Genomic DNA, 12700 nt, shown 5'->3' on the forward strand with positions numbered 1-12700 from the left:
GTTTGTTCTTTATCCCTCTTTTTCCACCCACTGTCTTTTCGAGCTTAACCGTGTCACGGGCCAGTCAACACTCGGCACATCCTGCGCAATTTTCAGCAATCAAAGATCGCTATCTATCGCATCCCTTATATGGTTTTCCCGAATCACTCTGGCGTGAACACAATCCAACAAATCGGGAGAACTTCCAAAAAATGGAGAATGTCACATCAAAGAAAAGCTTTGTTCTAAAGATTTCATGTTATTCTTTTTCCTTTTGTTTTTCAAAGAAAAATAAAAGATTGGAAACAGGAATTATGATAAGAAAAAAAAAATTCTTATGGCTTAAGGTTTGTAATATAGCTTTAGCGTCTTAAGATGGAGAGTGCGTGTTGTTTGTCCGCGCCGTAGGGCAGGGAGAAACTTTCCCTTTCCGAAAAGAAAAAAAAAAGCCAGCAAGAGAAAATTCTGGTAACAACCTTGAGTATGTAGCAAGAGAGACAAACGGCCTCGAAGGCTATTACCCGTATCTTTTGCTGGCGAGTCCCGGGTTCATTTTTATTAACTGCCCTTTTTCAGAGATGAAAATGGAAAAAAAAGAGGAGGAATGCAAATGAACGACGACTTTCTCCTTTGTTGAACAATGGGATGATGCTGGCAAGGGTAATAACCCTTTATTTTCTTTATTTTCTCTATGTTTGTCGATCCACAAAGGCCTACGAATGGGGCGTAGAAGCTATGAAACTGGCGTCAAAACTCAAGTTGGACCAGCAACCTTGCCCGCCGTCGGTGGCCAGTCATCTTCTCCACCAGGTGGATGCGTTCCTGTCGACCGCGGATAAGATTTCGCACACGACCGCGCTAGAAGACCTCAACACCCTGGCCCGTAAACTTGACAATCCAAAATTACTCGACCAGTGCAAGGTAATTCAAGCGATAAAATGCAGTCTCCATTTTTTTTTTTTTTGTTCGCCGTCAGGTTAACCAATTTCAAGTTTTCTTGACTGCCTCGAGCTGTTACTTTCGTGAAATCTCATTTGTCATCGCTATCGCGTCTATCGTGGCAGCCGTGCATATATCAATTTACATTTGTGTGTATAAAGAAAACGAGTCTCGATCGTTCGGCGAGATGTAGTAGAAAAATGAATAATTTCCAAACGTTAAATTGGAAAAATGCAAGATAAACAAAATTCGAGAATTCTTATAAATAGGAATAATGTGACGTTGACGTCTTTTCAACATCATTTAACTTTCTGCAGCTATTATTGCGTGTTGAAGGGCTTTCGTTGAAGTATGCACGTCTTCATTATCCTTTATTTGGTATTGTTTCGCCCAGTTGGCTCAGAACAGATGCCAAGAAACTATGGAGCTGTTGGAATTTCGGCGAAGAATCTTGACGGACTACGTCAAAGAGGATGAAACAAAACGCCAGGAGGAGCAACATCAAGCGAAACAGCGACAAGACAAGGATGAGGTGAAAGATTGTTTTTGTAGCTGGAAATCAATGAATCAATTTCCAGGACTAACAAACGGATGCTTGGCTAGGTCGAAACGAATATTTACGAGAACGTGGCCGAGTTGAATGCGTCATCTTCGTGCGAAGACAAGGTAGATGGCCTATCAAAGGATTACCCAATTTGGAAAAAGAACGAGACGGGCAACCAGTTGGTGAGGGCAGCAGACGATGGCAATTGCGTTTTGTTGCGTGTTAAGAAGAATTCTAGCCCCGACGCGCTGGCCAAACAACAACAGCAACAACCAAATTCTGTTTTGAACGGCTATCCGCCACTTCCGCTACGTGGGACAACGTCTTACAGCTCGGGCACGTCACTCTCCAGCTATTCTTCATCATCTACCAGCTGGAGCTCGCGGATGAAGTTGGCCATGAACCGGAAAATGTCGACGTCCGGCACGGAGCCCACATTGCCCGCCGACGACGTTTCGGATGGCAATAAGATGGATAAGTAAGAACCGGCTTGATTGAATATCTCACACGAAAGGAAATTGCGAATTGAGATGATTGACTTGATTTAGGAGCGGAGTTAGCAGTACGGGTAGTAGTAGCAAAACAGAGGAGGAAGAGGACCACTCAGAGGAGGTTTCCGTCTGCCAATCCCCAATTTCCGTCAACAGCCACTTGCAGTGCCGAGCATCTTCTATCGACTTGTCCTTGCCCATTGCTGAAATGCAAGAGTCGGGATTCACCGAAGATAACATCAAGTCCCAAAAGTACAATTTTGCCACTCATGTCTCTTTAATCTGAGGACGCATTTACTAATTGATTGTTCTCTGCAGGACCTTGTTTCTCACCATGCGGGAAATGATTCAAACTGAGCGTGATTACGTCCGCTCTTTGGAGTATATAATCGAGGTAACCATTCATTAAATGCCTATTGGTTTATCTTTTACAACTACTAGTGGGAATGTTCAACGCAGTTGGCTTTGTAACAAGAAACTAATGAGCGTGTGTACGATTTGTGCCTGCTAGAACTATATTCCCGAATTGTCACGCGAGGACATACCCCAAGCGTTGCGTGGTAAACGCAACGTCATCTTCGGTAACATCGAAAAAATATACGGCTTCCATCACCACTATTTCCTGCGCGAACTGGAGCACTGTCACAACGTGCCCTTCCTGGTGGGCCAGTGTTTCCTGCGACACGAGCAGCACTTTTATCTCTACGCCCTTTACAACAAGAATAAACCCAAATCCGACGCCCTGATGGCTGAATATGGAACGGCTTTCTTTCGGGTATTCATCACACATTTTACAGAACACACTCACACACACATAAAAAGATTTCATTCACCGCTGTGGCTTCATTATTACTCATCGCGACACTTTGTCCTTGTTCTCGTTTTTTCTATAGAGGAAACAGACTGAATTGGGCGACAAAATGGATCTGGCTAGTTATTTGCTCAAGCCAGTCCAGCGTATGGGAAAATACGCCCTGTTGTTAAAGCAGTTGCTCAAAGAAAGCGGCGACAAGGAACCCGAGTTTGTCGATCTTCTGGCTGCCGAGCAAATGGTTCGATTTCAACTACGACACGGCAATGATTTGCTCGCCATGGATTCCCTCCGGGACTGTGACGTCAACGTCAAGGAACAGGGCCGTCTGATACGGCAGAGCGAGTTCTATTGCTGGCAGGGTAGAAAGAAGGGGCTTCGGCACGTGTTTCTCTTCGAGGATCTCATCCTCTTCAGCAAGGCCAAACGCGATCCGGAACGCAAAGTATGGATTACAGTGCACTTTTCCGAGTTTAGGAATGAGACTTCATAAAAATGTAATCTCGTTTGTTTGTATTTTCCAGAATCTGGACATTTACATCTACAAGCATAGCATGAAGACGTCAGACATCGGCTTCACAGCCAAAATGGGCGAATCGAGTACAAGATTCGAGATATGGTTCCGAAAACGGAAGCCAAACGAGACAATCGTGATGGAAGCGACAAATCCGGACGTCAAACAGATGTGGGTCGATGACATCAGCCGTATTCTATGGAAACAGGCATTGAGAAATAGAGGTATCGTATTGTACATTACACCCGGGTCTGAGTCTTTAGTGCTAACAAACCACGATAATTCAAACAGAACTTCGTATGACAGAAATGGCCGAAATGGGAATTGGTAATAAGCCGTGTTTGGACATCCGACCAAGTCAAGATCAAATTAATGATCGGTCTATCAGTTACGCACAATTAGCTAAAGGTAAATCAAAATTCTTGTTTGCTTTGCGTAAATTCGTTTCCGCTTGTTTTGAAACTGGAAGTCAATCAAACAACTTTCTCTTCAATTTTTAATAGCACCGAAATTCCGACACTCTGTATGCGGATCAATTTTGTCGGATAGTCGGAGTAGCAAGCGGCCTCACTCGATAATCTCAGTCAGTTCTTCTGCTTCTTCGGCCTCATCCGGAAGCGGGAGCGTCAATGACAATCGGATTTCCAATAGCAATAATGGACATCAGGATTCGACAACCAATACAGCATTAGTAGCCAATCTGCATAACCACAGATCCAAAACCAACCAAAGCCAATGCTCTGCAGGTAATTCAATTTCGCAACCCCTACAAGTCAAGCTCGCGTAATCGCTTTTTCTCCTGTTTTATATTGCATCGTGTGATTTCAGAGTCGGGAATCTTAGCCGACCTGTCGATGAGCTATGACGATCCAGAATCTGGCCACTGCCGCATTGGGAGATCTGACAGTTCCATTACCACCGAATCCGTCGATTCGGTCACGCTTTCACCGTCGTCACCTCTGACCTCATCCAAGTCATGTCCTTATCCGAGTATGACGCCTATATCTCTTTATGTTAATAACAAACTGATCCCCATCACCCCGTCGCCGTCTCACAAGAACATGCCCATGACAGAGGTACCGTATTATCGTATATGACGAAAACCTAATCACGATAAATCATGACAGCTTCTTCTGACACACTTTGGTTTTTTTTTATCGTTCGTTGCTAATTAGATGTAGATGACGGCAGACGGAATTCGAAGTAACCGTTGTCCTCGACCGCCAACCTCGCCAGCGCGCTTGTACATAAGAAACCGATTGGAAGACCCTACAAACGTTTGAATATGGTTAAACTAACGGACTTTACGTTTCTGTCTAGTTACCTTTTTTGTTGTTTTGCTTCACTAACTCGTCCAGTCGCTACGGAAAGCATGATGTTAGATTATTATTTACCAATAAAACAGTGAAAAACAGTAAGGGTCCTTCTGTTCAGCCATACACTTTCAATTGGAAAACTAAAGACACATGCATCATTGACAATGACCGATAACAAAAGGAGCCATAATTTTTGGTTAGTCATTCCGTAGTTTTTGAAACTGCGTTAGACGATCTTAATTTTTGTGACCTTCGTTTCCGGTGTTATGCGTAAACATCGGAAAAGTTTTGTTATAAAAACGTGCACTGTAGTTGCTTGCCTATTTTGTGAGAAAGGCGAGAAGAAAAATCCCATTCTCCACGTACGAATGTGTCTCAAACGCATTTTTAAAAATGACAACAATTCATTTCGAATTACATATAAATGTAATTTTGAAAAATCTAATAGAAAAAAAAACACATAGACTGAATTCCTAAGTGTGTTTTCTTAGCGATTTAATGCGCATTCTTAAATATTTAACGCGTAGGAACAATTATTCACAAAATGTTTACATATGAGATTGCAAATACGCACTTTCAAGAACTCGTAATTGTTTCCTTGTATGGTTGAAGGTGTTGTGACACACGTACTCAGCTGACAAGCAAACCGGTTCACGTTTCATTTTTACACGTCATCGTAAATTAAGTGGTCAAGAAGCGTTTGACGTATCGTATTTCGCCTAAGTTTTTCTTGTTTCATAGCTTTACTTTCATGGCAAAGCAATACCTGAGCACATCGTCTCGAGCACGTTAAAAAGCGGTGTTTCGTATCTACTTTCATGGAAGCCAATTATTTCAAGCCGATTGAGGCAACGGTTTCATCAGAAAGCGGCAAAAGGTAAGAGGTTCTTATTGGCATGATTTTTTAGATCAACTAAACTGGCTCTTCCTCATAATCTGTCGGAAACTTGCAGTAACTATTAAACAGGTATAGTTGACACTAGGTGTGTCTTGTTGTGGCCTTGTAGTTTTTAGTTCAAGGTGAAGGTAGTCAGTTCCAGGTCAGTGACTGAAGATACCTGTTTGGTAAGGTCAAACAGCCTAGCACATCTATTAATTTCTATCCCTGCTGGGTAGCGATGGCGAAAATATGATAGCTGTGTACAGTCTACAGGGACTATTTTAGTTCAATAGCGCATCTTAGTCCCTCTGGTAGCGGCCTACGCCATACACAGCTTTTCTTTTTTTATCTCAGTTGATCAGTTAACATCAGCACTGCTACGAATACGCAGGTTAAAATTTATTTGCCAGGAAAATTTTGGCCTGTGGAAGTACTTAACGTACGTAGCTGATTTCCTCTTTCTATAAAGCTCTTTTTCATCTTCGTGTTGTCGAAATTGCGTTTATGCCATCTGCCGTTACACAAGAAAGCTGTTGGAACGCGTAAGCAGTCGAGTGTTCATACACTGATTGACAGCGCGCCTTTAAACAAGAAAAAAAAACAAGATAAGCTATCCGAATACTTTAAACTGATACGACTCAAAAGGTCGTGTCAGAGGTTAAAGCTGCTTGCAGCAGCCAGGATAGAGTTATTCTACTGAATTTAACTTTTGAAGACTGTTGGACAGCAATCGGGAAATTCCGGTAATGGTTTGAAAATCTAACAATTTCAGTGAGCCATTGTGCCGACGTCGTGTGGTTTCACATGTACGCCACAATAGATATTTGTGGGCGTTTTTACATCAGAATTATTCTGTGTTATTGGAGACGTGCTACAGCATTTATATTGTTTCATCAGTTGTAGCTTGGTGTGAATGGTATTCCAAAAAAAACAGTCATTGACAACTAGTGTCTGCGTTGCTCTTGAGTTTTCTAAAACGATTTTCTAAAATTAAAGGTTTACATTATCTGCATTGCCAAATAGAACTTTCTTAGTATATTATCACTCTTCTGCTAATTTGAAAGTGACAAAATTCTTTAATTGTAAATGTCAATATAGAAAACATTATCTTTTCGTAGAATGTCCCAAGCCTTCTACCAAAACAGAGTTTTGTTGCTTAGGATCCTTTCGTCCCATTTTGTATGAAATCGTTGAAGGCTAGAACATGAAGAATTCTATGAAATATTAACCAAATGTCTTCTCTAATTTCAGGACGCCTGTTTTGGATACGGTTGCCTTAAAGCGACGACGAACGTTCTACTAGTGTAAAAAATGAAGGTATGTTGCTCTGTTTTACTTCTGTTAACCACCTTAATCATGAAAAATGGATACTCCATAGGACGCGGAGTATGAAGCTGTCCAAACAGGCGATAACCATGATGTGATTATCCCTATGACTGCCAACTCATCACAGAAGATCACATATAGCTGGGAAAACTTGACAGCTTACGTAAATATGCCATCCGGCGGTTGCTTCAGCAGTTTGTGCAAAAAGTCTCCACCAATCCAGAAAAAAATACTAGATAATGGTAACGGACATCTATAATTCTATTACAATAGTATATTATTAAATGCGTGTTAACGTTTTCAGTCAGCGGAGTTATTCATCAAGGAGAATTTTTGGCCATCATGGGGGCTAGTGGAGCTGGCAAAACTACACTTTTAAATTGTTTGACATACCGTAATACGGGGAAACTAACTATTGTTGGAGATAGGTATCTAAATGGTTCTGTGGTCAATCCTGACTCCTTAGCGCGTATATCTAGTTATAATCAACAGCACGATCTTTTTGTTGGAACACTTACTGTAAAGGAGACACTGCACTTTCAGGTATCCTAACGAATTCATATTTGTAGGCTTTATGTTTTAACTAAGCTTTCTTTTTTGAAGGCGTTACTCAGGATGGACAAACATTTGACTTATGCTGAACGCATGAATCGAGTCGAGGTAAATTACTAATATAGTGTTCATCCGACCATTAAGTTTAGTGTTTTTAACTAGGAAGTAATTGCTGAACTAGGGCTTACCAAATGTGCTGACTCCTTAATTGGCGAGCCCGAAAGAGCCATTAAAGGTATTTCTGGTGGCGAAAAGAAACGACTGGCATTTGCCACAGAGGTAACGCGAATCCCATGCTCTAGACGCCTAGAACGTTATCTTATCTACAAAGCTTTGAACAAATAGATTCTTACCAATCCCCAGCTAATATTTTGTGACGAACCCACTTCGGGTCTGGATTCTTACATGGCTCAAAACATTATTGAGGTACTAAGAAGTAAATAAAAAAATTTCAAATGTTGTACGAAAATAAAAACCGTTTATATTGCAGGTACTTAAGAACTTGGCGTCAAAAGGTAAAGTGGTCGTCTGCACCGTTCATCAGCCGTCTTCTCAAGTATTTGCTATGTTCGACCACATTTTACTAATGGCCGAAGGACGAACAGCTTTCATGGGTCCTACTAACAAAGCTCTTGATTTCTTCTCAAGTCAGGTAAATTATAATTCATCCAATATTGTGTTGAAAATTCGAATGTAAAGATTGTCTCTACTACAGGGTATGCCGTGCCCACCGAACCATAACCCCGCTGATTTTTTCATTCACGCATTGGCCTCGATTCCTGGCCAAGAAGAAGAAACCAATAAGAAAGTAAAAGAAATCTGCGATAATTTTGAATCCTCTGAAATGGGGAAAGACCTGCTCCAGATGGCGAAAGATAATCAGCCAGTTGTAGCGAGTGCAAATGGTGGGGACACCATTTCTAGCCCACCAAACCTTCAGTTTAAACGTTCTCCCTATAAAGCTTCATGGTCGACGCAGTTCAGCACTGTATTATGGAGATCGTGGACTACAGTTCTCAGAGAGCCCCGTGTTCTTCGCATGAAGGCTGTCCAAACCATTGTAGGTTATTTTTGGTCTGTTTGATATAATTTTACTAAATCCTTGTTATTTTTATAATTCAGTTTGTTGCTGCTTTACTTGCGCTGATTTATAAAGGCCAAACAATAACTGAAGCCGACGATATCATGAATATCAATGGTGCGCTTTTTATCCTCTTGACCAATGCTACCTTTCAAAACGTTTACGCCGTTGTCAACGTATGTATAATGTTTGGCCTGGTTTTGTCTTATTGATGCCTTGATAGAAGATTTACTGTTGTTTTGTTGAAAATTGAGGTTTTCGCGTTGGAACAGCCGATATTCTTGCGTGATCACTTCAACGGAATGTAATAGTTCTGCCATTCATTAAGCTTAATCATTTGTCATTCAACTCACATTTTTTCCCCCTTGAAGGTATCGCACAGACGTTTACGTAATCTGCAAAATGTTGGCTGATTTACCGTTTCAGTTATTGTACTCATTTTTATTCATCGCCATACCTTACTATCCTATTGGTTTTAATCCGGACATCAACAGATTTCTGATTACTGTTGCTATCATGGTCGTTGTGGCCAGCGTAGCCGCGTCATTTGGTATGTTTAACTTAACCTGTCATTTGTATGAAACCGATTTACGAATTATTTATCTATATTATTTTTTACTTTTCTTTCAGGTTACTTCGTGTCTTGCCTAGCGTCGTCTCCAAAGATTTCATCTGCCCTATCTGCTCCATTGATTATTCCTCTGATGCTGTTCGGAGGATTTTTTCTTAATAACGGATCAGTGCCAATCTACTTCCAATGGCTTCGCTACATTTCTTGGCTTATGTATGGTAATGGAGCTCTAACCATCACTCAGTGGCAGGGCGTTACGTTTGATTCTCCATTATGCAATGTAAACGTCACCGTTGCTGGTCAAACATGTACTGGAGAGGACGTCCTGGATAGTCTCAACTTTGAACCGGTAAAATTCAGTTTCAGTGTAAAACGTTAATGGCTACCAAATATTAATTCTCTTGCCTTTTTTTTTCTTTTTTGTTGCTGTTCTTTTAACAGACATACTTTTATCGTGACATTGGGTGCTTATTCGCCCTGATGTTCGGTTTTAGATTCGTAGCTTATCTAGCACTGCTCAAGAAAACGTCACGTTAAACCTGCAGCGTTATAGAAACTTCCGAGTTGGTGTGTCAAGGAAAGCATAATTGCTTCATTTAATGATTTTGAATCCTATAATTTTTTAAATAATCCAATAAACTCAGCGCGCCTTTTAAGTTCCAATTCATCGTTATTTTGTTTTTCTTTTGTTTTTTTTTTCATTCTTTTTCTCAGCACTCATCACCTATAGCTGGTCGTTTCAAACCTGCCAATAAGAAATTCAAATGCAGTTCCTTTCATCTTCAAGCAACAAAGAACTTCAGTACTTAGTTAAGTTCGAAACCTATTTCCCTCTCCCTCCCCATCCTTCCTGTAAAAAGAAAAATGCCTGGTTATGCGCTTATGTATTGAAGACTCACGGTGTTCGCGACGTTTACGAAGTTTCCCGATAGGGATTCTGTCTAGATGAGGTATAATACACCACTGGCTCCGTTTAACGATATTTATTTTAGTAGATAGCGTTGCTGTAGTAGGGATTTAGCGTCGTAGCGTACTGGCGCTTGGGCTTATTTATTCGGGCTTAAACTTTTTTTCGATCGGACTTGCCGTGATCGCGATCGAAAATTGGTCGATCTTTCCGCCATCTAGCGACGAATTTTCTTTCTGATTTATTGTCTGTGCAAACCTTAAATCCGTGGTGCAAACCGTAAAACCGCGGTAGAAATCCTGTAAAACCGCGGTGTAAACCTTAGTTTACACGCTGTACAAACTGCGGGTATAAACCGTCAAATCGCGGTTAGATCTGTTTGGAAAAAACGGCAAGCCGAACCGCACTGGTTTGTCCTTCAAAAAAAAATCACGCGGTTTGGCCACAATCGTGCCCGATCGTCGCGGGGCCGAGCCCTAGTTGTAACAGAGGTAGGGTTTTTTAGGACCGAATTGGCAACGTTTCAATGAAAACGTATTCATCTGGCAGAGGAAGCACTAGTAACTATTTGGGTGAGAACAGAATGTGGATGTTTCGTGGGTGCTGCGTGAGAAACACGTGAATGTATACGTATATTTTTAACTCTTGAAGGTTTGTTATTTTATTCGTTTAATTATTCTTTTTCCCGTAAAAAGTTTTAAAACGAGAGAGCTTCACGAATTAACGCCATAGAATACAAATTTGGATGGAGATGAAACGCAACGCCTTCCTCAACAGAAGAAACCCAAGTTGCAGCCTCAATCCTCATGAGAAAGAAATACAATTGTGTAGCTCCTCACGAAGGCGAATCGTTGGTAGCTACAATTTAGGTAATGGTTTCACTGTTCTTTTCATATTATATCTGCCGTTGTAGTACAGTGCCATTAAAATAATATTAACAGAACTTCATTACAATAGGATCCATGTCACTCGCTGTGTGAGCTTGTTGATTGACCAAAAATGTCAGATAATTGAATCTGTAATTGTGAGCATGTACATATTTGTATACTATTAGCAGCTGTAAAATATGCTCAATATGTTTTCCATAGGTGGCAAGATGAATTTGTTCATAAAGCTTCATCCATCCTGCGTCCAAAAACCTTCAGCCTTTTGGTCAAGCTCAGGATCTTAGTCTGATTATCTATCCTCTCCTTGATCACATCAAGGTTATTCGAAAACCAAGAGGAAGGAGTATTAGAAAGTGAAAGGAGTTAAGTGAAATTAACTATAAGCTTGTGCTTAAACTTCACTGTATTACCACTATTAAGGATTATTTTCCATGTCATAGTAGGATATGTGGCTTTGATGAATATTGCCTAAAGACTTGTGAAGCTGAGTATGGTGAGGAAACCTAGAAAAGGTGTGAGTTCGACTTCAAAAATGGATTAGGTACTTCTCGTTTTTTTTTATCCTTTGGTAAAGTATTATTTGTAAAGCTATTATTTTACGTTCCCAGAATTTAGTGGGGGATCAAGTCAAGTCTGGAAGCATTACAAGATAGAAGAGTTGGCCTACAGTTAGAAAAACACTAAGCGTATTACCTTTGGTAAAGTAGTGGAGTAATGTGAATTTTTTAAAGAGAAGTATAATCGTGCGTAAATGAATCCGATAACATCGTTCCTTTATAGTTCAGTCACAGCTAGAAGCCGCAAATGATTCTGCTTCTTTTTCTTGCTAAGGAACTACTTGTTGTTTAAGTTCACAATGTTGATCAAACTGGGCACTTTAATGGCTCTAAAGAAGTATGACTTTGCTGGAGTTGCATGGATGAATATCATACATGGATTTTTTAGGTTTGAAAGGAACTTCCTTCAAATAATTTTCGATTTATGACAAAGCATTTTTCCTGGTTTTTGCTAACCATGTCTAATCTATATAACAATTTTCTATTCATAGGAAAAGATTTGGATCATACTGAGCACACGGCTATCTAAAATGCAACGTTTTACGAGTGCTAGTTCATCTGTCAAGAGCAGTATGCAGTGGTGTTCGTTAGCAATTTGTATGCCCTTTCGCAAGCTTCGTTGAATCAAAGTATCTATAAGTCATGTAAGTCACATGAGCAAAAATGTGTATGTTATGTTTAACAGTGTTCTTTTTTTTTTTGATATAGGTTAATAGTAACACTGGATCTGAAAAGATTTTTGCTTGGTGCAGGACATCGAATAAATTGTAATGATTTGGTGAAGGATTTGGAATTGCTGTGCTTTATTCAGATTCCCCAGATGGTATTTAATATTTCAAAAATTGAAGTGCATATCTGGGCTCCCTTCTTTCTGTAGCCCCGTTTCCCCTTGACTCATAATAAGCCCGTAGGGGGTCATGCCCCTACTGTACGGTATATATAAAAATAACATATACCGAGGTTTGGAGGGCTCTGGCCGGAAAGGGGACGTGGGGGTCCGCTTAGTCCGATGATGTGTTCACGGAGGGCGACGTGGCTATCCACAAATCCGAACTAAAGGTTAATCGCTCCAGTAAAAATGTTCCAAATCTTCGGCTCTTCTTCCGGCTTCTCTTAGCCAATCACCGGGTAATCTCCCCGGTGGGTCAACAAGGCAGTGTCTCCCCCTGCCTGGGTTGACGGCAACTTTTGAAAGGGCTATTGTGCCTTTTTAAAGTTGCAAAAATAATTCTAATGTGCAGAGAATTGTCAATAAAGAAATTTTTATAAAATTTTTTTTTTGCAAAATTTGTTTCTTTCATTGTCTGTTTTCGCTGTGTTCACACATTACGTTTATCAACTTTTT

At 40.5% G+C, this 12700-nt stretch overlaps 2 protein-coding genes and 1 long non-coding RNA gene across 9 annotated transcripts in view; all 3 read left to right on the forward strand.

Moving 5' to 3' along the window:
- LOC130701846 (uncharacterized) overlaps positions 1 to 4692 on the forward strand; it is a 42309-nt gene extending 37617 nt beyond the window's left edge. For both annotated transcript variants that reach the window (XM_057523658.2, XM_059497316.1), the window contains exons 10-21: positions 691 to 900; positions 1313 to 1450; positions 1522 to 1940; positions 2011 to 2205; positions 2272 to 2347; positions 2465 to 2728; positions 2847 to 3209; positions 3289 to 3502; positions 3570 to 3686; positions 3782 to 4024; positions 4107 to 4354; positions 4454 to 4692. In XM_057523658.2, coding sequence (XP_057379641.1) covers positions 691 to 900; positions 1313 to 1450; positions 1522 to 1940; positions 2011 to 2205; positions 2272 to 2347; positions 2465 to 2728; positions 2847 to 3209; positions 3289 to 3502; positions 3570 to 3686; positions 3782 to 4024; positions 4107 to 4354; positions 4454 to 4459 — 2493 coding nt within the window. In that variant the 3' untranslated portion in view covers positions 4460 to 4692. The remainder of the gene's footprint in view (positions 1 to 690; positions 901 to 1312; positions 1451 to 1521; positions 1941 to 2010; positions 2206 to 2271; positions 2348 to 2464; positions 2729 to 2846; positions 3210 to 3288; positions 3503 to 3569; positions 3687 to 3781; positions 4025 to 4106; positions 4355 to 4453) is intronic.
- Positions 4693 to 5798: 1106 nt separating this feature from the next.
- LOC130702708 (protein white-like) lies at positions 5799 to 9667 on the forward strand. 5 transcript variants are annotated; one of them, XM_057524338.1, is made up of 14 exons: positions 5799 to 5865; positions 6726 to 6791; positions 6853 to 7042; positions 7105 to 7343; positions 7404 to 7460; positions 7515 to 7631; positions 7698 to 7778; positions 7843 to 8004; positions 8068 to 8412; positions 8475 to 8609; positions 8688 to 8737; positions 8805 to 8983; positions 9064 to 9353; positions 9446 to 9667. In XM_057524338.1, the coding sequence occupies exons 2-14, from the start codon at positions 6786 to 6788 to the stop codon at positions 9539 to 9541; spliced, it is 1947 nt and encodes a 648-aa protein (XP_057380321.1). In that variant the 5' UTR covers positions 5799 to 5865; positions 6726 to 6785; the 3' UTR covers positions 9542 to 9667. The 5 variants fall into 5 exon arrangements, with proteins under 5 accessions (XP_057380321.1, XP_057380329.1, XP_057380309.1 ...); XM_057524346.2 differs by lacking the exon at positions 5799 to 5865 and adding an exon at positions 5884 to 5904; XM_057524326.2 differs by lacking the exon at positions 5799 to 5865 and adding an exon at positions 5938 to 6217.
- A 1341-nt stretch (positions 9668 to 11008) lies between these two features.
- On the forward strand, positions 11009 to 12214 carry LOC130703336 (uncharacterized). Of its 2 annotated transcripts, XR_009004640.1 has the most exons (5): positions 11009 to 11339; positions 11407 to 11496; positions 11579 to 11743; positions 11847 to 11999; positions 12064 to 12214. It is a non-coding gene; the product is annotated as an uncharacterized LOC130703336 (long non-coding RNA). The 2 variants fall into 2 exon arrangements; XR_009004639.1 differs by having other exon boundaries at positions 11407 to 11743.
- Positions 12215 to 12700: the final 486 nt, after the last annotated feature.

This window comes from Daphnia carinata, chromosome 10 (genome assembly GCF_022539665.2).
Source record: "Daphnia carinata strain CSIRO-1 chromosome 10, CSIRO_AGI_Dcar_HiC_V3, whole genome shotgun sequence".
Classification (NCBI taxonomy): domain Eukaryota; kingdom Metazoa; phylum Arthropoda; class Branchiopoda; order Diplostraca; family Daphniidae; genus Daphnia; species Daphnia carinata.